The 21,389-nt window shown below is 49.1% G+C and overlaps 1 protein-coding gene across 1 annotated transcript in view; it reads left to right on the top strand.

The window, feature by feature from the left end:
* LOC311185484 (maestro heat-like repeat-containing protein family member 1) overlaps window positions 1–18,763 on the top strand; it is a gene marked incomplete at both ends in the record, with an annotated part of 45,992 nt that extends 27,229 nt beyond the window's left edge. Inside the window, 17 exon segments of the mRNA XM_084256110.1 lie at window positions 224–328; window positions 1,920–2,055; window positions 2,513–2,610; window positions 3,117–3,266; window positions 4,755–4,909; window positions 5,133–5,268; window positions 5,847–6,040; window positions 7,281–7,418; window positions 7,580–7,596; window positions 7,599–7,726; window positions 8,154–8,294; window positions 8,587–8,760; window positions 11,151–11,309; window positions 11,683–11,805; window positions 12,610–12,715; window positions 14,022–14,087; window positions 18,477–18,763. Of these exon segments, the coding sequence (XP_084112236.1) occupies window positions 224–328; window positions 1,920–2,055; window positions 2,513–2,610; window positions 3,117–3,266; window positions 4,755–4,909; window positions 5,133–5,268; window positions 5,847–6,040; window positions 7,281–7,418; window positions 7,580–7,596; window positions 7,599–7,726; window positions 8,154–8,294; window positions 8,587–8,760; window positions 11,151–11,309; window positions 11,683–11,805; window positions 12,610–12,715; window positions 14,022–14,087; window positions 18,477–18,763 (2,313 nt within the window).
* Between the last annotated feature and the right edge of the window lie 2,626 nt (window positions 18,764–21,389).

The raw sequence follows: 21,389 nt of genomic DNA, 5'->3' as shown, positions 1-21,389 counted from the left end.
TGAAAGGAGATACCGAGATTTCTAGCACACACATCAAGGCAAAATTGGGAGCTGGAGGAGTGAAGGTTTCTGCTGCCAGACCCACATAGAATCTGCCTCCAGGTAAAAGAATTCCTGCTCTCAGAAGTCTGGCCCCGATACTTTGCAGAAGAGTCAAGGTTACCCTCCTAATCCCAGGGGTGCAACTGCAGAGACCCCTCCTTTCATCCCTTTCTCTCTCCAGCTTCTGGACACGTGGCTGAATTCCCAGAAGGACAGCGAGCGGGAGCGGGCCATGTGGTGCACCGCCCGGATTCTGGGCTTCATCGCAAAGATGAAGGACTTTGATGTGAGTGGAGTCTTCCCTCGGGCCCCCTCTGGTCACCCTCATTCCTGCCTCCCCAAACTTCATCATATGTATTACCTAGTCCCAGTCCCTGGCCCGGTCCTCTGTTTTCGCTTGTGCATCTTTTCTTGTTCTCTCCTTTCTCCCTTTATTCTTTAAAGATTTTATTTATTTATTTTTGTATAGAAGAACTGGGGTGTAGGCCAGAGGTGGTGGGGGGTGATCGGATTCCCCAGAGACAGTGTGGGGAGCAGAATGGACTGATCTACTGAAATATACTGCTGAGGGGAGCAGCGGGCGAGACAGGAGAGGTCTGCTGCGCCTTGTGGGTTAGGTCACATGTCAGGGATGGAACTCAGGCTGTCGTTTAGGGGGTGCGGGGGGGTGCGTCAAAGTGGTAGCACTGAGATTTAACCCCCAAGCTGTGGCTTCTCTACTACTTGGGGCCTCTGCACCTGTGTGTGTATGGCCTCTCTATGCACGTGTGTGTGTGTGTGTGTGTATGTGTGTGTATAGGATTTGGATAAAGCACCAAGGCAGCTGGGGATGCCTAGGAAGCCACTGATCAATTGTGTGGCCATGGTCTGAGGTGGTCTGGAAGTAGCCCAGAAGTCCTCCCTGTATACGTGGCCAACATGTCCCTCCAATTCCCCATAAAGTTGATTATCCTTTGTCTCCACTGGACCCTGCTCTTCCTGACATTGTCACATAATAATAACAATCTTGCTTGTTTATTACTCCTAATAAATAAGAAGAGGGCTGCCCACTTAGCTGCAAAGTCTTACCTTGCTAACCTGCTTCACGACTCATCCCTCAGCGTGTCCCTGGGAATGTGCTGGCGCGTTCCCGACCCACCACCAAGCCACCAGGGAAGCCCCCTTTCTCCCTTCTGACAATTCCTTCCTGTAAGTTCAGATTGATTCTATTCATCTCAATAAGCAGATTCTGAATATTTCCCTTGTGCCAGACCGCATGTTAGATTTGACAGTGGATAAGAGGTGACATGCATGGATACATACGTAGACAACCCTGACAGTCCCCTGTCTTCAAAGATCTCGGAGTCCATTGAGGGAGAGAAATGCATAGAACAGACTTCCGGAGAAGATGATCATGAATTACCAACCAAATGTAGTGGGAATGAACCAGAGACACTTTTAGGGGGGCGGGGGTGGGAGGGGAGGGATTGGGGTCAGAATGGGGGGGCTGCAATTGTATGGGGAATATAACAATAAAATTTATTATTAAAAAATAATAAATAAAAAAAAATAAAATGACCATGTTAACTGAAATCTACTGTAAAAAAAAAAAAAAAAAGAAATACAAATGCTATCAAGAGAGGGAATCAGGGAGGGCTTCCTGAAAGAGGAGACATTTGAACTAAGCTTAGAGGAAGTGTGGTGTCAAGACACAAAGGGGATAATGTAAGATCATTCCAAGTCTATGACACTATAAGTCCTTTATAGTCACAACTTAGCCATTGAGTTCCTGTTTTCCTCACCTACCTCACCTCGAGTGTACATCCCTTCCTCCTAATAGTTTTCCTGAAACAACTCAGCTTAGGGGATAGCTTGTGACTTTCAACTCTCCTTCTCAGAATAAAATCGAGTTCACGCGGTTGGGACGCCTGGTGAGGCTTCTGGCCATGCGCTGCCAGGACCCTGTGGACAACATCTGCTTCCTGTCCGCCCAGGCTGTCTACAACCTCTACTGTATCCTCTTGCGGCAAAAGCGTATGGACAACTTCACTTGTCACCCACCCCCCAGCTTGGGCCTCTCTCTTTGACCCAGCCATTCCCCCCCACCACCCCCACAATAATCCAGAAAAGCAAGTGACAAGAAGTTACCTGAGTACTTGACTTCCATTGAGGAACCTGCCCCCAACCTCTACAGATGCCCACTTGGGACAGAACACCTGCCCAGGAAACAGTGCTTTAGCATTGGCTTCCCTGGCTGAGTGCAGCCCTCTGGCCGGCTCCGTCTCTGCTCTGAGACAGGGTTCCTTTGCCACGAGCTCGCACCACTCCCCACCCAGCGTCTGTTCTCTATCCCAGCCCCTGGGACAGACGTCTTGCCAGGCTGACTTAGTGCACATGGTATCTGGGACTAGGCCAGGTCCCCGACAGAGAGTAGAGGGGAACCTGGGAAGCCTCTGTGTGTTTGAGGCGTGGCTTGTGTGTCTTGTTTCAGAGATGGCAAGGAAGAAAGAGGGCTTGTGGGAAGAGGAGAGCAAGAGTGGCATCTATAGTGCCCACGTGTTCTATAACAGCACCTTTGAGATCGCCAAGGTGAGGGAGCAGGGTCAGGCGCAGCGGGAGAGCGGCCTCTGGTACATAAGGCTGCGGACTTGAGGGGGCACTCTCTTACCCCACGCCCCCTCCCATTCCATTACTTGATGTGAGCTTCAAATTCCCTGCCATGTGTGCCCCCTGGGGGTCCTCCTTCATCACCAGTCTCACCAGGAGCACTGGCTTCCCACTAGTGCAGCTCCCACCCAGGCCTCAAAGAGACAGCATTTAGGATCTTTGCCCTGGCCCTTCTGTCCCAGGGCTCTGCCGCTGCAGCCTCTGACCTCTGAGCCCTCTGTTGCATCTGAGATCAGTGTTTTCCCCTCCTGTCCCCAGGCTCTGTCTCTAGTGAAAGCGTCCTTGGGAACTAGGCAGACAGGACAGCTGAGGTCAAAAGTATCTCATGTTCTGAGAGAAGCGCCTCCTCTTCCTGTCCGAGCCAGGAAGGTTAGCTCCCTCAGGCAGGGACACCCAGATTCACCTGGTCGGACCCCACCCTGTTGCAGGCATTTGCAGAGTACTTCACTAAGATCCAGGTCACCACCTTGGTGCTGACGGCCATAGAGGGCCTGACCGACAGCCGGGCCAAGGTGTCTCTGGCGCTAGCCCAGCTGATGAGCGCTGTCCTGAAAGAGCGGGGCAAAGACGTGATAAAGGTGAGGACTGCTGCACCTTTCAGGGGAGGGTCTGCCCTGCACATCAGGAGCCTGGAATGCTCTCCTGGCTGTTTCTAACCAGCTGAGGGACCTGGAGCAAGTCCCGCCCCAGGAGGCTTTAATCCACTCCCCTCTGAGATGGATACTTGTACTAGGTTTTCTCGATGGTCCCACTGATGTTTGTAACCCTGAGCTCCTAAATGCAGTCCCTCCTATTTGAAGGGCAAGTTCTCTAGTTCAAGGGTGGAGGCAACTGGAGGGCCTGGTAGCCAGAGGCACGTTGGGTGAATCTGCTTCCCTGGGGTGGCAGGAGACGCAGACCTCTGTGACGGCTAAGGCTGTGGACTGCAAAGAGCAAGCTCATAGATTAACACTGATCTTTTAATAAGTTTTCTTTCATGCTAGCATAAAAACGGGAAAGTTTGCATCAAAACCACATTTTTCATTTCACTATAACAACAACAACATCAAAAACAAACCTTTGAGGGCCTCCCTGGTGGCACAGCAGTTGAATGCTGGGTTGCAAAGCTGCCCACAGCCTCTGCAGCACTGGTTCAATCCCCAGCAGCTCCCCGGCCATGGGAGGAGGGTCCCACATGGCGCGCAGACCTCTCCTGCCGCCCGCTGCTCCCCTCAGCAGTGTACTTCGGTCCTTCTGCCTGCTCTGCTCCCCGCTCTGGCTCTGGTGAATCCTCTCACCCTCCCGCGCTTCTGACTGTACCCAGTGCTTGTATAAATAAATAAAAATAAATCTTAAAAAAAAAAAAAAAAAACTTTGAAAGGGAGGCCCGGAGGGCTCTCTGAGGGGCCTCTCCCTCACCCATGGCTCGGGCGCTTCCGTTGACATCTGCACCCAAGATCTTTGCTCATTTATATGACATATCTGGCCTTGGCCCCCAAAGCGGGAGGACGTCTCTGAGCATGTCCTTTTTGTGTTAAGTGAAACGGGCGCCCCAAGCCTCCTATGTCACGAAGGTGAGAGGAGCGGAGAGGCCTCTCCCTCCATGCCCAGTGCCAGTGTCCCTGAGTGGAAGCTGATCTCTTCTGGGAAAGGAAGCCATGCCTTGTCTCCCAGGCTCTGCCTTCTTTTCTGGGGGTGCAGGGGGGAGTCTCCTGTTCCTTGAGCCACCTGGGAGCCCCTCCCTGGAGTTTTGGTTTGTGGGCAGCATTTGTTGTAGCCGACTTGGCACTAACTGCTGGGATTCCTTTTGTGGCCCCTGCTGATCTCTCTTGTCTGGCACCCAGAACTCTACTGAAGAGTGACTGGTGGGATGACAAAGAAGTTCCTTGAATTTGGGGTCTTGGAAGATGGGGGGGTGGTGGGATGGAAGCTAAGAAAGCATTCCTGAGGTGCGGAATCCCAGCCCTCCTTGGTGTAGCCCCTCCAGGCCTCTCACTACTTGGACCTTGAGTAATCTTTCCTTCACCCCACGCCACTTCCAATGCTGCCACCCCACGAGGCAACAGATTGCCTCCTCTGTCCTGCAGATTGAGGAAGTTGTGGAGGGCATCCTTGAGCGGCTCAATTCACAGCTGGAGCCCAACACGAAGGAGGAGACCCTGCAGGCCATGTGCTGGTTGGCGGGCAGCAACACCCACACCGTGGTGCCCATGCTGCTCAACAAGCCCCTGCCTTGGGATAGGTACCTCCCCGGGCATGCCTCCCAACCCCTGTCTCCAGCATAAAAGTCACTGCCCATAGATGCTTTCTCTGTGACACCAATCAGATGTCACCTCTGTGTTCTTTGGCCCAGTCCTCTTTGGCCTCCTTCCCTCTAGACCCCGAGAACTGGCCCAAGACCAGCCCAGCCCTAGGAGTAGGGTTCCGTCACCAGGGCCCATGTTACAGCTGTCTCTGTCCTGCAGAACCATTCTGAATGTGTGGAAGGCGTTTGGCACCCTGCGGGAGAGCACAATCAGCATCCTGTTGCTGCTCATAAGCATTCTGGAAAAGCCGCACCCCAAAGAGGAAACCTTGGAGATGGCCTTCCAGTCTGTGGCGGTCAGCACCAGGGAGCAGTGGGAGCCTGGAACATACTGTGCTGGACTGAGGGGCAGAGCTGAAGCTCTGCGTCAGGGAGGGAACAGCGTCAGGGAGGAGTAAAATGGAGGGCTAGCACAGTCATCCCTGACATCCAGCCTTCCATGAGCACTTGAACTCCCCTTCATGGACCAGAGACCAGACGTGGGGCTGTGTGCTGGTGCTGGCACTCATTTTTCCAGGGCCTGGGGTATAATGTGGGGCAGGGGGCTGGAGGCGGTTTTGTTGCCTAGAATTGGGATGCACAAAAAGGATGCCCCAAATCATCATCTGCTGAAAATTTAGGGTCAGTTGTTCCCTTTTAGTTTTTAATGTCAGGGGTATAAAGAGAGCACAGATGATGCATATATATGGACCCTCATTTTCAGTCTTGGGGGCATCCTGTAAGCCTGTGTCACAGTGAGCTATGCCCTTTGGGCAGTGATAGGGAGGGCAGGACAGAACTCTGTGCCAGATCATGGGTGCACTTTATATTTTTCACCCCAATCTGATCAATTCTGCTTTCTTGCTCTCACCGTACTCCCTACCCCCCCCTCTAGGTGGCATGTGCCTTGTGTGAGATGTTTTCGGGGTCCTTGTGCCAGGAGGTTATCCAGGAATTCTACCCCCGCCTATTGCTGGCTGTCCTGTATCATCTCCACTGGGTGATTGAACAAAATGCTGCCCAGAAGATGGTGGTGTACAACAAGGAGGGGTACCTGGGCTCTAAGAGCAACTCCTTGGACCCCACCAGGTAAGCCTGACCTCAGAGCTAAGGGACAATAAAGCAAGTCAATTCCAGAGAGTCCTGGACGACTGCATCGTGATCTCTGAGGGATGCTGATGAAGAGGTGTGGAGATGGCACATGGGTGTGGGGTGTGGGTGCCACAGCATCATGTGCTAGAATAGCCCCACACGTTTTCTAGTTCCTCTTCATCTTTTCCTTTCACTCATTCTCTCCTGACGGCCTCAGTAGTTTACATTCTTGTTTATAACTCTGTGCACCAAGAGATTCAATTAGATGGTCAAAGGCAGGGCAAGACTGGGCCGTTGTGGTCATTCCAATCTGGTTCTCCTCTGGCTTGGCTTTGTCACTAGCTGTCACCCTGTATAAGTCACGGCTAGAATTCTGTTTTCTCATCTATAAGAACGGGGATTAGCTTCCTCAATAAGTGACCGTCATACTTTTTTAGGAAGCCTCAGGACATCCTATTCAAATGCAATCTTATGTGAAATTGAGAACAAAGCCAGGAAGCATCGCTGGTGGGTGAGCTATGATGGCCACACCAAAGGGGAGATGTGCTATGTTGCCAAAATGCTAACAGACGTAAAACAAGGGTACTTCATGAATAAAAATTAAAAAATAAAATAAAACCTTCAAGCAGGGCCTCCCTGGTGGCACAGGGGTTAAAGTCTCAGCCACTATCAAGCTGTCACCAGCCACTGCAGCACGAGCTCGATCCCCAGTCAGGGAGCTACCCACATGGCACAGCAGACCTCTCCTGACTCGCCTGCTGCTCCCCTCAGCAGTGCATTTCAGTCATTCTGCCTGTTCTGTTCCCCACTCTGTTTCTGGTTAGTCCTCTCACCCCCTGGACCTCCGGCCTGCACCCTAGTGATTGTAGGCATAAAATAATAAATCTTAAAGAAAACCCCACAACCTCCAAGCAGAGACATTCTGATTGAGGGGGTGTGGGAACAGAGAGCCGTCCTGACCTTCGTCTTGGACCTGGGAGAGCAGATCTGAACACCCGGCACTGTGGTAACTCTCAGGCCTCAACTTGTTGAGGGTTGAGGGTTGAGGAGGTGAAGGGACAGGCGCCTGGAGTTGGCTTTGACAGATGGTGGATTTCTGCCCCCAAGGAAGCAGAATGCAGCTACCAGAGCAGGGACCGGTCTCCTGGCCTGCCGGACAGGGATGCAAACTAGGCTTAATGCCGAGTCCATCCTTTTCTCCCTTTCTTTCCGCAAACCCAATGGCGCTGGCCTTCAGCTGTGCTCTGGAGGTGGTGAAGCTGGTGATACTCGCAGCTGCATATGATGGAGTGGTGAACTATGCAGACCTTCATCACTCCTGGGACCTTCTGTCCTCCCCCAGTCTTTACCACATTGGGATCATGGACCTGACCAGGTGGGGCCATTTCCCCTGGTGCCACTCTTGTCCCTGGCCTGGCTGTTCCAGGTCCCAGCCTCAACCCCCCCTCCCCACCTCCCAGCCCCCTGGTCTCCTGATCCTCAGCCCTCATGTCTTTGCTGTTCCTTGTACACTGGTCCCTTGCCACCTCCCTGCGGCAACTCCTGGCTTCCTGTGTCCCTCCCAGTGGTATTGTGATAAGCTGTGAGCCAGCCGTTCTGCACCGAATCCTGAACCTCGTCAGGAACCTCCTGTACAACCCAGATAATCACTGGAAGATCCTAGCCAGAGCCTTCTATGCACAGGTGAGAGCCTGAGAAAAGGTCCACAACCCAGGCATTCAGTCCCTGTAGTTGGGGAACACCGGGCAGAAATCTAAATAACTTGCCGCAGAAAGTGGGAAGAATAGACCCAAGCCCTGTAAACTGGGGTTTGCTTCCCTGGCTCTTCAGGGGCCTGGTTAAAGGAGGCAGGAATCCTGGGAGGGGGCCAGCAACTTTAGTCCTGCCAGCGTGATGTGTGGATCCCAGCACCTGGCCCAAAAGTGAGCCCTTATCAACATCACCCCCCTATTTTTTACCATTAATCTGTATCCCATTTGCACAGATTAGCTACTTCTCTCAAGTGTACACAGTCCTGACCTGATTGGGGGGGCCAGTGGGAGGTCTGGAGGGGTACTGGGAACCCACAACCTCTCCTCCATTCGTAATGGCTGTGTCTTTGCACCCACAGCTGCTCTGGCACCGGTCAGTGGCTCAGACTCTGGGGCAGGAATTTCTGGGCAATCTGGTCAAGTGGATCAAGGAGCCCAATCTTACTATGAAAGAAATTGGCCTCCGTGGAATCAGCAACCTGGCACTGCACCCAAAGCAGGTGAGTGGGGGAACGCCAACAGGAGTCCGGTCTGGTCCCTGAGCATTTAATTCACCTCCCTGGGTCTCTATAACCCAGTATATTCCTGAGCCCCTCATCCTTGGGACGTGACGCCCAGTTTGTAGACCTACACAGAACAACCGTCAGGCATTAAACCCCCCAGCACCAGCCTTCCACTCCCTGGGATTCCTCATGCCTGTTTCTCTCAGGCACCATTTCTTTTCTCAAACCATCGTCCCCAAGGGTTGCACGAGCCCCAGGCGGTGACCCATTTCTGCCTTCTTCCAAACAGTCAGAGTCTCTGAAAAGCCTGGCTCCATTCTTGCGAAACTTCCTGAAGAGTGAGGTACGAGTGACAGTGCAGGCCGTGAAGACTTTGCGGAACATCATTTGCCACGGGAAGGGGATGGAGGCCAAGGTCGTCTTTTGCAGCATCTCCAAGCAACTGCGTCCACTCATTAATGATGTATGGCCCCAAGTCCCTAGGCTCAATGGGAAACAGTATGGGCTGGGGCTGAGGCTGACACTTGGCAGCTGAACAGAGGACACAGGGGCAGGACCGCGGGACTGTGCTGGAAGACTGACGCTACTGAGGGGCAGGGCATGGGATTGTCCCAGATGTGCCCCCTGTTACACACTGATCTGGCACATGCTTCTCACTTAACCCACTTGCTCTCTCACCAAAAGTTTCCTGAAGGAGCTACTGGAGAAAACACACCAACACAGTGAGAGGAAACTGGGGAAAGTTCAGGAGTTCTTAACAACTCTGTAGAGTTACCTTCCTCAGCTCTTCCCTCTCGGTGACATCCTTGGTGTTACAGCTCTTGGGGACTCCCTTCCCCCCACCCTCCAGTCTTTTGCCTACAGAGCTGGGTCTTTAGTTTTCCCCAGTGCCAGGCACTTCTGTGACTGGGCCCACACCTGGGTCAAGCGGCACGAGGAAATAAGACAGTGAGGGTTTGCCCACCACAGCTCCTTCCAAAGCAAAATAAATTTCTTCTCCCAAGGGTTTTGGCCTCTGTAGACCCCTTTGGGGGCTGCTAGGCCTGCGAGGCTGGGACCTGAGAGAAAGGAGGAAGCAAAAGAAAAGAGGGCTTCCTCGGTCTCTTTGAGGACTTTGCGTTTCCTTCTGGCTCATGGAGACGAACTAAAGGGCTCTCTTAGATGTCTCTGTCTGTTCGGGGCCTGCTTCCAAGCTCGGCCTTGCAGGCACGCTGGGCAGAGCAGTAGACCTGACAACCAGGCCCGTCGGGGATGAAGGCCAGGGAGGCTTGGCTCCCTTCACGGCAGTAGCTGGAGTATCAGCAGCCTCTCCACCTTTGGTCTGTGAATTTCCCTTATTTTCTTGTAAGATCAGCTGTGCATTTCAAAGTATTTTTGTATATAGTTATCTAGCATTGAAGGGTGTGGATTAGTGGAAAGGTTGTCCAGTTATCTTTTTTTGCTGGAGCAGTAAGTTGATGTTAATGATCCATCCCCACAGTGGCCACCTGGCCAAAGGCAAAGAACCTTGAGGCTGCGGGGGCCTGACCTCTGGGTTCTCGGCTCTACTTTTCTACTCCTGTCATCCTGTGAACATACCCAGGCGCTGCTCTGGCTTTCCTCATCTGTAAAATGGTCTATTATTATGTTTGGTATGTCTTCTTTTCTTTCTGTTCGGGTCTTTGGAATTTCTTTAGTTTCTTATTTCCTGTTTCCATGTTTCTTTTATTTTCTCATCTCTGTGTCCACTTTGAAAGAACTGCTGGGCTTTACTAATTCATCCTTTTGCTGTGGTGATTCTGCTGTTCTACCCATCTATTGAATTTTTTAAAAAAGATTTATTTATTTATGCATACAAGAGCTGGGGTACAGGTGCGGGGGGGTGAGAGGATTCACTAGAGACAGAGTGGGGAGCAAAACAGGCAGATTGACTAAAATATACTGCTGAGGGGAGCAGCGGGCAAGATAGGAGAGACAGGTCTGCTGCGCCATGTGGGTTGCTCCGCCGGGGATCAAACTCGTGCTGCAGTGGCTGGTGATAGCTTGATAGCATTGTCTTTAATCCCTGTACCACCTGGGAGGCCCTAAAAATATGTTTTTCAATCTATTGCTTTTTTTGGATATCCTTTAAGGATTCAGGGCATAAAAGGACAGTTGAGGCAATGCTCAGTCACTTATCTTTAGCTAATCTGCATGTGATACCTTTTTTCTTTGTTCTTTTAATTAAATACTAACATTCACCCATCTCTGTTTCGTCACTAGGCACACCTAGCTCATAATTGTTGCTCAGTTATATGTTCAATTAATATATAATACAATCCTTAAATATATAACATGTAACACGATGTATTTAATATATAATATATTTAACATATATTTAATATAGTCAATAATAAATAAACCATTAATATATAGTATGATCCTGAAAATATAGGGAGTTTTGATATACAGAGCTGTTGGTGATCACTGATAGCCAACACAAATGTAGGTTGCACATTTATTACTTTTTATAGCTTTATACATTTATAAAATTATACATTTATAGCCTTATACAGTTAACACTAGGATATTCAGATGCATTTTTTAAAATTTGGCATTCTTGAGCTATATCCTTAGGAGAGAATAAAGTTGCCAGCTGTACATAGGGCCCATAGCAGACCTGAAACTGTGATCTCGGACTCTCTAGTACAGTGCCTTAACAAACGGACTCATCAGCTTTGAACTCAGTGACACTGAGTGTGTTGCCTTTATGTAAACGTATTGCAACAGAGCACTTTGGACACGCAGAATGAGAGGTGGGCAGATGGAAGCCAGGCCAGGCAGGATCAGATGGAAACCACAGCCACATAATCTCCATTTTGCTTTTCATGGCAGGAGAGGGACGAGGTGAGGATCGCAACCACCTCTGCTCTGGGTCACATGCTACGTCAAGTGGGCAAATTTAAGCCTGGATCCTCCATCCAAAAAGAGATTTATACCTTTCTCGTCCCCCTGCTGCTCAGCCTCCAGGACACCAACATCGAGGTGATTAAGGTACTGTGGCCTCTGTCCTGCCAGCCCCAGCCGGTTTCAACCTCTTTCTGCCAGAGCCTAGCCCCTTCCCTGTGGCTCCTGGCCATGATCCTTACCACAGCTATACATTATTTATCCATCTCTTCAGTATCACCTGGATTGGCTCTGAGCATTTCCCCCCCTCCACTTCAGTGCCATCTGTCTTACCTGATCGAGTTCTGCTCCTTAAAGTATTGATGTCTTGTCCTAAACAGGGTCCCAGGTTTCACCCGATGCTGATTACTAACCCCAGCGACCACTTGGGTCTAGCTTTGTGGTCTTCTACTTAGCCTCTGGCCTGACTCTACAGAGTTTAGGACTGTGACTTTGGGGTTCCCTTTGCTCCACCCCATAGGCCTGTGGAGGAGCCCTGACTGAGTGGACTAAGGTGATTGTCTGGTCGTCACTCACGGAGGCCTTCCGGCACACCACCCTCAGCGACCACATCCACGTGTTGGAAGAAACATGCAAGTACCTGGTGAGTGAGCCTGGAGGAGCCAGGGCATAAAGTCCCTGCTAGTGCCTCACTGGCAGGCAAGGGGGTGGCAGAGAGAAGATATAGGCCCTCCGTTTTGCCATCCTCATTCCTTATCATCAGTAAACTCAGAGCCCACATTGGAGATCCCAGTCCCTGGGCCTCCCTGTCTGATCCTCCTGGCATCCAGCCTCTGCCTTTAGGGCTCAGGGAGGTCATGCAAGGTCAGGGGATGGCCTGAGGCCTGCCCCTGTGAGGACTGTAGGAATGACTGTCCCCAGGAGGGGCCAGGGCTTCAGTGAGAAGCCATGAAATTAGTCTGTGGCTTCTCGGAAGTCAAGCACAGGGCAAGATTAGGAATCCTTGTCCAACAGTAAACATTTAAAGGCTAAGCAAGTGGGTTCGGGACTAACAGGAATAATTCTAATATGATGAATTGTGAGGCTTATTGCCTGACACAGGTAGAACGTTTTACAGTTGACAAAACGCTTTTATACCCATTATCCCATTGGAGCTTCACAGTTCTGTGAGGGAGGTTGCACAGGTTTAACTTCAGCTCGTGAGCAAACTGAAGGTTCTAAACTTCCAACCTGGGTCACCTGCTCCACAGCCGAAGCCCTTTATGGGCTTCCTCCTGAGTCTGCACTGCTGCTGGCTGGTGTGCCCCAGCGTGCAGGTTGAAGCTGGCTGAAGATGCCATGGTTCGGCCGTGGACAGGCTGAGCGGCCACGGCTGCAAAAAGGGTCTTTAGCTAAGAGCCCAGTAGCCCCAGCTCCCGGTCAGCGCCACCCCTGTTTGACCCCACAGGTGGGCACAAGCAAATTGCAGCTCGTGGGGGACTTACTGTCCCAGAGCTTTGACTTCCTGAAGAGCCCCCAGTTCTTCCTAAGGGCAGCTGCACTCAACTTCATAGGTAAGGCGACCCTGCCCCTCTCTCCAGCAGGGGGGCCCTCCTGGCCCAGCTGCTAAAGGGCTAAGTCAGAATCATGGTACCATGAGGCAATTCACTCCCTTTCCTAACTCTGGACTAGTTATTGAGCAGGGCCTGTGATCAGGCCCAGGGAGGAAGAGGGGGCTATATGCCTTTGCCCCAGCTCTGCATGTCTGGGGTCTCCCATCTGTCTGTGCTCTGCTTTGTGGGGAGAAGAATCAGAGACATTTGAGAGGGGAAAAACTACTGCCTCCTCTGGAACCCTGTGAAGTTTTCTAAGTATGCTGTTTCAAACTACAACAGTAGTAGATGTACAAGTTAGAAAACCTAAAACATTCAGACTAAAAAAAAAGAAGAAATAATGCCAGAAATTCCAATTTCATTTGGAATGAACCACTGTTAACATTATAGAGTTTTTCCCCTAAGAATATATCTCCTCTCTCCCCTCTCACCCACACCCTCATATTCTCTCCCTCATGCATAGCATTTTTTTCAAACTGCAAAATTTGGTATGGTTCTTTGGCCTTACTGCATCACAACCACATAGATCACATGCTTTTGAACATTCTCTTTTTTTTCTGTTTTTAAAGATTTATTTATTTATGCACACAAGAGCTGGGGTACAGGCCAGAGATGCAGGTAAGAGGATTCACCAGAGACAGAGTGGGGAACAGAATAGGCAGATGGGACATCCCTGATGGCACAGCAGGTCAAGCGCAGCGCTGTGAAGCTGTCCATCAGCCTCCACAGTGCAGGTTCGATTCCCTGCTGGCCAGAGAGAAACCCACATGGAGCAGCAGATGTCTCCTGCCTCACCCGCTGCTCCCCTCAGCAGTGTATTTTGGTTGTCTGCCTGTTCTGCTCCCTGCTTTGTCTCTGGTGAATCCTCTCACCCTCCTGAGCCTCTGGCCTATACCCCAGTTCTTGTATAAAAATAAATCTTTTAGAACAGGCAGATGGATTGAAATACACTGCTGAGGGGAGCAGTGGGTGAGACAGGAGAGGTCTGCTGCGCCATGTGGGTTGCTCCCTGGCCGGCCAGGAATTGAACTTGTGCTGCAGAGGCTGCGGATTATTTTATAGTGTGGTGCTTAACCCCTTGTACCCCCAAGGAGGCCCTCAACAATATTTTTAATGGTTGTTCTTTGAAAGGGACACTCCTACCCAGGTCCAAGGCAGTTCTTAGATACATTCCTTGCTAGAAATGGTTTCCAAATATCCTTGTTCATTACTGAACCTGGGGAAGGGGACAGCCGAAGGCCAAGGACTTTATACCTTTTACATTTAGGGTTCACGGTAAAGAGGCTAAACATGAAACTCATCCACCCCAATGATGTGCAGCTCTTGCGGAGTGGTGAGTCTCAACCCTGTACCTCGGTGGGTTCCCCAGGGGGTTGGGGCGAGGTAGAAAGGAGGATGGGAAATCATAAGGACATGTTTCATTATTTTAAGAAAAATTTATTTTCACCATTATAAATGTTATCAAAGTAGACAATAACGAAAAGTTGGAGGAAGAAAACAACTTCTCTGTTGTCACACTAGTTGGATAAAAACTGCCAGCACAGAGGCAGGTGCTAAGGCTGGTGATGCCCCCGGTGGTCAGACACAGTCCCTGCCCCCTGAAGAACTAGCAGCTTTGTATTCTTTTTGATCGTAGTAAAATATCTTCAGATTAATTCATATGTAGAGGACCTACATGACTATACCTTCTTCGCAAAATAATAGGTTAACATTAGCAATGAGGGCTAAGTTCCACTAACCCCCAAGTCTTGCTTCTTCTTCCCTATTCCCCTGCCCGATTGCTCCACAATCCCACGCTTTGTTTATGGACACACAGAATATATGCATAGATTATAAACGTGTTATATATAAGTTTCTGCAACTTGCCTCCCCCCCGCCACCGGCCCCCGCTCTTCATATGTTAGTACAAACAGGTCTTTTTTTTTTTTAAGATTTATTTTATTTATACAAGAACTGGGGTACAAGCCAGAGGCACAAGAGGGTGAGAAAATTCACCAGAGACAGAGCAGGGAGGAGAACAGGCAGATGGACCGGAAACACTGCTGAGGGAAGCAGTGGGTGAGACAGGAGAGGTCTGCCGCACCGTGTGGGTATCTGTATGGCTTGCCCAGACTCGAACCCACACTCCAGAAGCTGTGGACAGCTTCACAGCGCTGCGCTCAACCTGCTGCACCACCGGGGAGGCCCCCACCCGGAATTTAGATGCTTGGATTACTGTTGGTATTTTATACAGATATATTAGACTTCCATACAGCATTACCTGCACACCGTTCCTTTTTGTGTCTCTGACATCCTTTGAGGATCATTTTTCTTCATCGTGAAATACAACTTCTAGAGGTTTCTTTAGTGCAGGTTCCTTGATGGTTATACTCTGTCTTCATTTTGTTTATTTGTAATTATTTTTTTCTTTCCCTCATTCTTGCAAGAAGATTTTCCTAATAACACAATTCTAGACCAACAATTATTTTCTCTCTTCACTTAAAACATTTCAGATGATTGTTATGTAGCTTGTTTGTTGCTACTAAGAAACCTGGTGCTGCTCTAGTGTTTGTTCTTTTGCAAACAATCTATTCCTTTTCTCTGTTTTAAGATGCTTCCTCAGAAGTATCTTGTCGCTGCTTTTAAGTGACAAGGGAGCAGCACCAGCACCATTGGGGTTTGAACCCTGGCTTCTGTTCTGACCCTCACTTGCTATACCTGCTCATTTTGTGGAACTGCTGTCTGGATAGAAGGATAGAAGACCCCGATTCCTAGTCACCATTGTGGAATTTCAGGGAAAGTCTATCCAGACCAGAAACCCTAGACTCTTCCCCATATCCCAGGGAATTCATGTTGCCCCTCTCATCCCATCCCAGAAAGACGGCGTAAACCACAAAGACAGGAGGCCAGCCTCGTTTTCTGTTCTAGGAGAAAGGACATAACACAAAGCTGTACCCACAAATGGGTGTGAAAACCCTTTTCCTTTTGTGAGCCAAGATTCTTCCAGTTTTCTTGATTCTTTGCATGCTAAGCAATTCCCTGACCCCATCCCCTCGGTTCCCACCTGAATCTAAACCCCCAGCTGCCATTCCTCTCTGCTCACTGGACCACTTTAACCATCACAACACCCTTTTTCTCTTCTCCACTCTCTTCTCCCTCAGCAGCCAGATCTCCTTAGCTCTGTGCACCTGGAACCATAGCACCCGTTTACGGGAAACTCATCAGCAACTCTGAGGGTAGCCGCTGGCCCCTTAACCTGGCCACAGGGCCCTGAATGAGCTGGCTTGTGTCCCCATCCTTCACCTCCATCATGGCCCCCTTTACTAGCAGCTGCGGCTAATTTCGACAGCAAGATTCCATCACCCTTCCTCCCAATGGAGATGTTCCCCCCTGCTCTTCATGAGACTGGCTCTCCTGCTTTGGATCTTAGCTAAAATGTCGCCTTCCCAGGGGCCTCCCTGGTGGCACAACGGGTTAAGACACAGCACTGTGAAGCTACCCACAGCCACTGCAGCAGGAGTTCGATCCCCAGTCAGGGAGGTGACCAACATGGCTCAGCAGACCTCTCCTGACTCCCCACTGCTCCGCTCAGCAGTATATGTCAGTCAATCTGCCTGTTCTGTTCCCCACTGTCTCTGGTGAATCTCTCACCCCCTCACTTCTGGCCTGTACCCCAGTTCTTGTATGCATAGATAAATCTTTAAAAAAAATAAAATGTCACCTTCTCCAAGAGGCAGTCCTTGACTGGTTTATCTAAAGGAGCCCTTCCCAGGTATTTGCTTTCATCACTGTGAAATGTCTGTGCTTGTACTTAAATTTGTCTTCCCTCTACTGGAATTAAGTTCTAAGGGTGGAAAATCTGTCTGTTTTGTTCATCTCTGTATCCCCAGTAGTTCGCACAGCACCTGGTGGTAGTCAGGGCTCAGTAGATGGTTGTTGGGCAAATTAACGATGACTGTGATGTCGTTTTTGGAGTTGTTGGGTTCATGGGGTCCTTGGGTTCACTCTAGAAAAGGTGTCACCATCGCTCCCCTTCCACCAGCACCAGTGAGTTCCCCGGAGAGCTTCTCCAGTTCCAGACACAAAGACGTTAGTTACATCCGAGAGGGCAGGTTTAGATAAAAGGGAGAGAATGAAGGACACTTGCATAGACACAGATCAGCAGAAAGGGTTGCCTCGAAAGGGACAGGTTTGCTGAGGAGAGCTGCCTCAGCTTCAGGAGGTCAGTGAAGAGAATCTCTGGCCTGGCACAGGTCACAGCAGGCAGAAAGGCTGCTTGCTGCCCTGCGGAGGAGAGAGTTGGTGAAAAGGAAGAACCTGCACAGGCACAGTGGGCAGAGGACTGCCGCCCAGGACACTGCAGAGCCTACACAGATACAGCCTCCTTCTCTTTGGGAGGGGCTCACTCCTTCCTGGAGTGGTTTGTTTGTTGTTGACTAGGAGTAAACATGTAGAATTTGAAAGGGACCACATTTCTACAATGGCCTCCATCTGCAGATCTTCACCTTCAGGTCTGCACTCCCGACACCCCCTCCAGCAGTCTGATGCCTGCTTGGGTCTTGTGCTTTGTGTCTAGGCATTGGCTAAGGATCTGAGTTCCCTTAGCTGGGTTAAAGGGTATGTTAATCCCTCTACCCCCACCTCCAGCTCTTGGCATTGTGTGACCCAGGTTTCTGGTCTTGTGGCACCTCCTTTCCAGTTTTTTTATCCTTATCCTCCACCAATGTGGATAATAACAATAGTGAAGCATTGCAAAAGACTTAATTATCTGCTAATGGGGTCCATCACAGAAATGATAAAATGTATTGAATAGTGTCAGAGTGTTACAGGGCAGGGAGAGAGGCACCCCAGGCCCTGCAAACCTGCCTGCTCTAAATAGGTTCTGCCATCCGCTGCATCAACACAAAACAAATAAGACTTTAGTGGGAAGGAATTTTAATACAATTAAGTGAACAATACAGAAAAGACAAAGAATAAAGTTTCTAAATCAAGCACCCAAAGTCACCCGTCCCTTCGTGGGTAAAAGTCCATCCAAATGGGATTGGCCCAGAGCAAGGCCTGCCACATGTCTAAAGAATCTTCCAGAGGGGACCCACTGAAAAGGGTCAGAAACAGCCAGAAAAGTCTGGAGGGAAAGAGCAAAAATCAAGACAAAAACTGCCATTGTCACCTCCCCACGGGTCTCTCACCCACGTCTGTCACTCAGTCCACGACCAAAAGGCAAGAGCAGTTTCTTCACATATCTCAGCTCGATGTGCCTCCTCCAGGTCTCCTGGCTCCCCATCCTGCTTCCTTCCTCCTCTGCAGCTGCTTCTCTCTCTGCTCAGCTCCACCCTCCCTTGAGTGGGGCAGGAAACCTGGAACCTCCCCCTTTCCTGGGGACCACCCTGTTACATGAGGGGCTAAGTCTCAGCACGATGAAGCTAATTGTAGCCACTGCACCATCCAACCTCGCCCTCCCCTCGTACCTCTGGCTACACCCCAGTTCTGTATGCATAAATAAATAAAATAAGCGTAAAAAATAGTATCAGGTATTTTAAAAATACTGCAAGGAAAAGCATGAAAATATTAAGTGTTATCTCTGGGGATGAGTGACTTTTCTTCCATTATTTAATGTGTCTGTAGACCTTTTCTATCATCAAGTATTACTTTTAATAAAAGTTAAAAGTTATTCTGGCATGTGGGTTGTAGAATAATGGGGTTTGGCAATGGAGGGTCTGAGTTTCCTCTTTTCTGTTTTCAGTTCTAACATCCCTCAACAATGACCCTATGGAAGATATCCCAATTTTGGCTCATAATGTCCTGAAGGCCATCGAAGACTCTCTTGCCTCTGGGTATGCCTCTACTTCCAGGCTTACTCAGATAAGCAGGCACTTCTTCAAATGGTCCTGCCTGAAACACACAGAAAGAAAGAAGCGACTGTTTAAGACTGTCAAGCGGGAAAAGGCTGAGAGCGATCAGAAAAGGACACCCCGGACCTGGCTCCAGAGCCCTCTCGCCTCATTGCGTAACTGGTACAAGTCACTGTAAATCTTTAGACCTGGGGACACCAGTCCTTGCAACTGTTGACCCATATGTTGAGCTCCGCCCCATGGCATGTGCTCCCATCTCCTGCCCCACTGGGACTACATTGGCTTAAACTCCAGGAAAGGTTTTTTTTTTTTTTTTAATAAATGTGTCTAATATTTTATTTGATTTACAAATATTTATGTCTCTATTGAACAAAATTCATTTGCATTACTATGAACAGGAATCCTTTGTGTTGCTCCAGATAGGAATCATTTCCATTGTTCTCATCTTTCTAAACTTCTACTACTGCAAAATTGTAAAACAGTCCATATCCAGAAAGTCAATCAACTCTGCATACCCCTATAAAATCAACAATCTCCAGAAGAGTCTTCAGTTAAATATCCAGTCATCCCTTTTTTCCAGGAAGCAGTTTTGTTCTTAGAAGACATAGTTGGTTTCTTTTTCTTTACCTCCCTAAGGGAGTGTTGACTAGCTGCATATGCATTTGTTAATAAAGCTTATTTTTTTATCCCTAAACAAGATGACTTCCCTCCTAGTTTTTGGGCATTGGGGATAAACTTGAGTGTCAGGACCAGCTTTGGAAGTATCTGGTTCAAACTTCAGGTAAAGTTCCAAATGACAAATGGGAGAGCAGGCAGCAAGGCACCTGGTATACAGTCTTTTTTGCCCCACCGCCACACATGTTGGGTGAAATTCACGTGCCTGGCTCGAACGGCTATATTCAGATTTCAGGTGAGAGTGAGGCATAGGGCAAGTGGCGAGCCCTTAGGGTCAGAATAGAATAGAAAAGACTTACAGGGGCCTCCCTGGTGACGCAAGAGTTAAGAGGCCACCTATGATGCTATCCGCAGCCACAGCAGCATGAGTTCAGTCCCCAGCCAGGGAGCTACCCACATGGTGCAGCAGACCTCTCCTGACTTGCCTGCTGCTCCCCTCAGTAGTGTATTTCAGTCAGTTTGTGTGTTCTGTTCCCCACTCTGTCTCTGATGAATCCTATTGTAAGATGAACAAGACTGCAGCCATTTTGAGAAATAACTGCCATCTCAAAAGGGCACAGCTGGTTTCGTTTCAGGGCAAAAACCACAAGCCAAGGGTAAACGAAACCTATCTGGCACCATGAGAGCTATCCAATCAAGGTGGACCCTGCCCCAGGTGTGAAAAGTCCCTGCATCCTATCAACTGCTGCACCTCCCCCTGCAGTGACCCTTAGGGCTAATGGCTTGCCTCGGTCCCTAGGTCCGGCTGGGCAACCAGCCCGTAGGGGGAGAACAGCAAAACCCCCTGAAGACATACCTGCTGCACCTCCCCCTGCAGTGACCTTTAGGGCTAAGCCACGGTCCCTAGGTCCGGCTGGGCAAGGAACCAGCCCGCAGGGGAGTACAGCAAAATCCCCTGAAGACATAGATAAGACGGAAGCCTGTTGAAAGGTAACGACCACCAGGAGCCACTACAGGAATGCTGTCCACAAGAAAACTTATCTCGCCTTCTCAAGGCCCACAAACTTTATTCTAATACAACTGTCTCTCTAAAATCTTTTCTCTTCTAAAATCTTTTCTCTTTCTCTGTCTAAAAGGTCATTGGTTTGCTGATTAAAAAATAATATACGAAATCTAATAACTAGGCTAATTCAAATGAAATGTTACTAAACTCTGTGTATTAATAGAACTGTTAGTTTAATAATTTCTCTGTTGTATACTTAGCCTTGTTAGCATTAATCTTAATGATAAAAATATTACACTGTGAAAAGTAAAATTCACCCATGTTAATTAATAGTAATTTAGTGGTAGTGAGTAGTTAAAACAAAAAGTAATCATATAAAACAAAAAGAAAAATTAATAGCCTAACTACTTAGGAATGCGCCTGGGTCCAGATGTAAATCACTGCCTGGCAATGATAAGCTAAACCTATAAGCAAGCTGATTTCTTCACTGATGTTCGCCATTCCTATGCTTTTAGAAAACATATATATACTGGTCACCAACTCAAATTAAATTACACTCAGATTTTCACTCTTGAAGTGTGTCTGTTTGTCATTTCTTTAACCAAATCCCTGACCACCCTGCGCAATCTCTCAACCCTGAGACGGCCTCATCGTTCACTGCTGTGCAAGTCTGCGGCACTCAACAAAGTACAAAAACAGCTGGTTGCTCTGGAAGGTCGCTCTCTCAACCTGATGACTGCTGTGTCAGTACACCTGGCAGAGTTGGGCCCTAGCTTAAGCTAGCAATAAAGCCTTTTTGCTTTTGCATCTCTGGCTCCGTGTGGTCTTTGGGAACCCCAGGCGGAGTTGAGGCGCCAACTCCTAACACTCTCACCCCCGCACCTCTGGCCTGTACCCCAGTTCTTGTATGCACAAATAAATAAATCTTAACAACAACAAAAAAGAATAGGAAAGACTTCAGGACAGTTAAGGAAGGCTTCAGAGATAAAGGCAACAAATTCCAAAGGGGACTAATCACAAACCCCGGGACTAGGAGACCACAGGACATTCCTGGACAAGGACAATAAGGAAAAAATGATAAGGGCTGGGACACAGATTTAGTTCAGGGCAAGAGATATTTAGGCAGTGAGTGAGACCACTGAGAACTAACCAATCACCAAGAGACTGGTGGAGCTTTAGAATAATT

Source organism: Talpa europaea (genome assembly GCF_964194135.1).
Source record: "Talpa europaea genome assembly, chromosome: 15".
NCBI classification, from domain to species: domain Eukaryota; kingdom Metazoa; phylum Chordata; class Mammalia; order Eulipotyphla; family Talpidae; genus Talpa; species Talpa europaea.
Note: the sequence above shows the minus strand (reverse complement) of the source record. Positions and strands in the feature narration are given on the sequence as shown.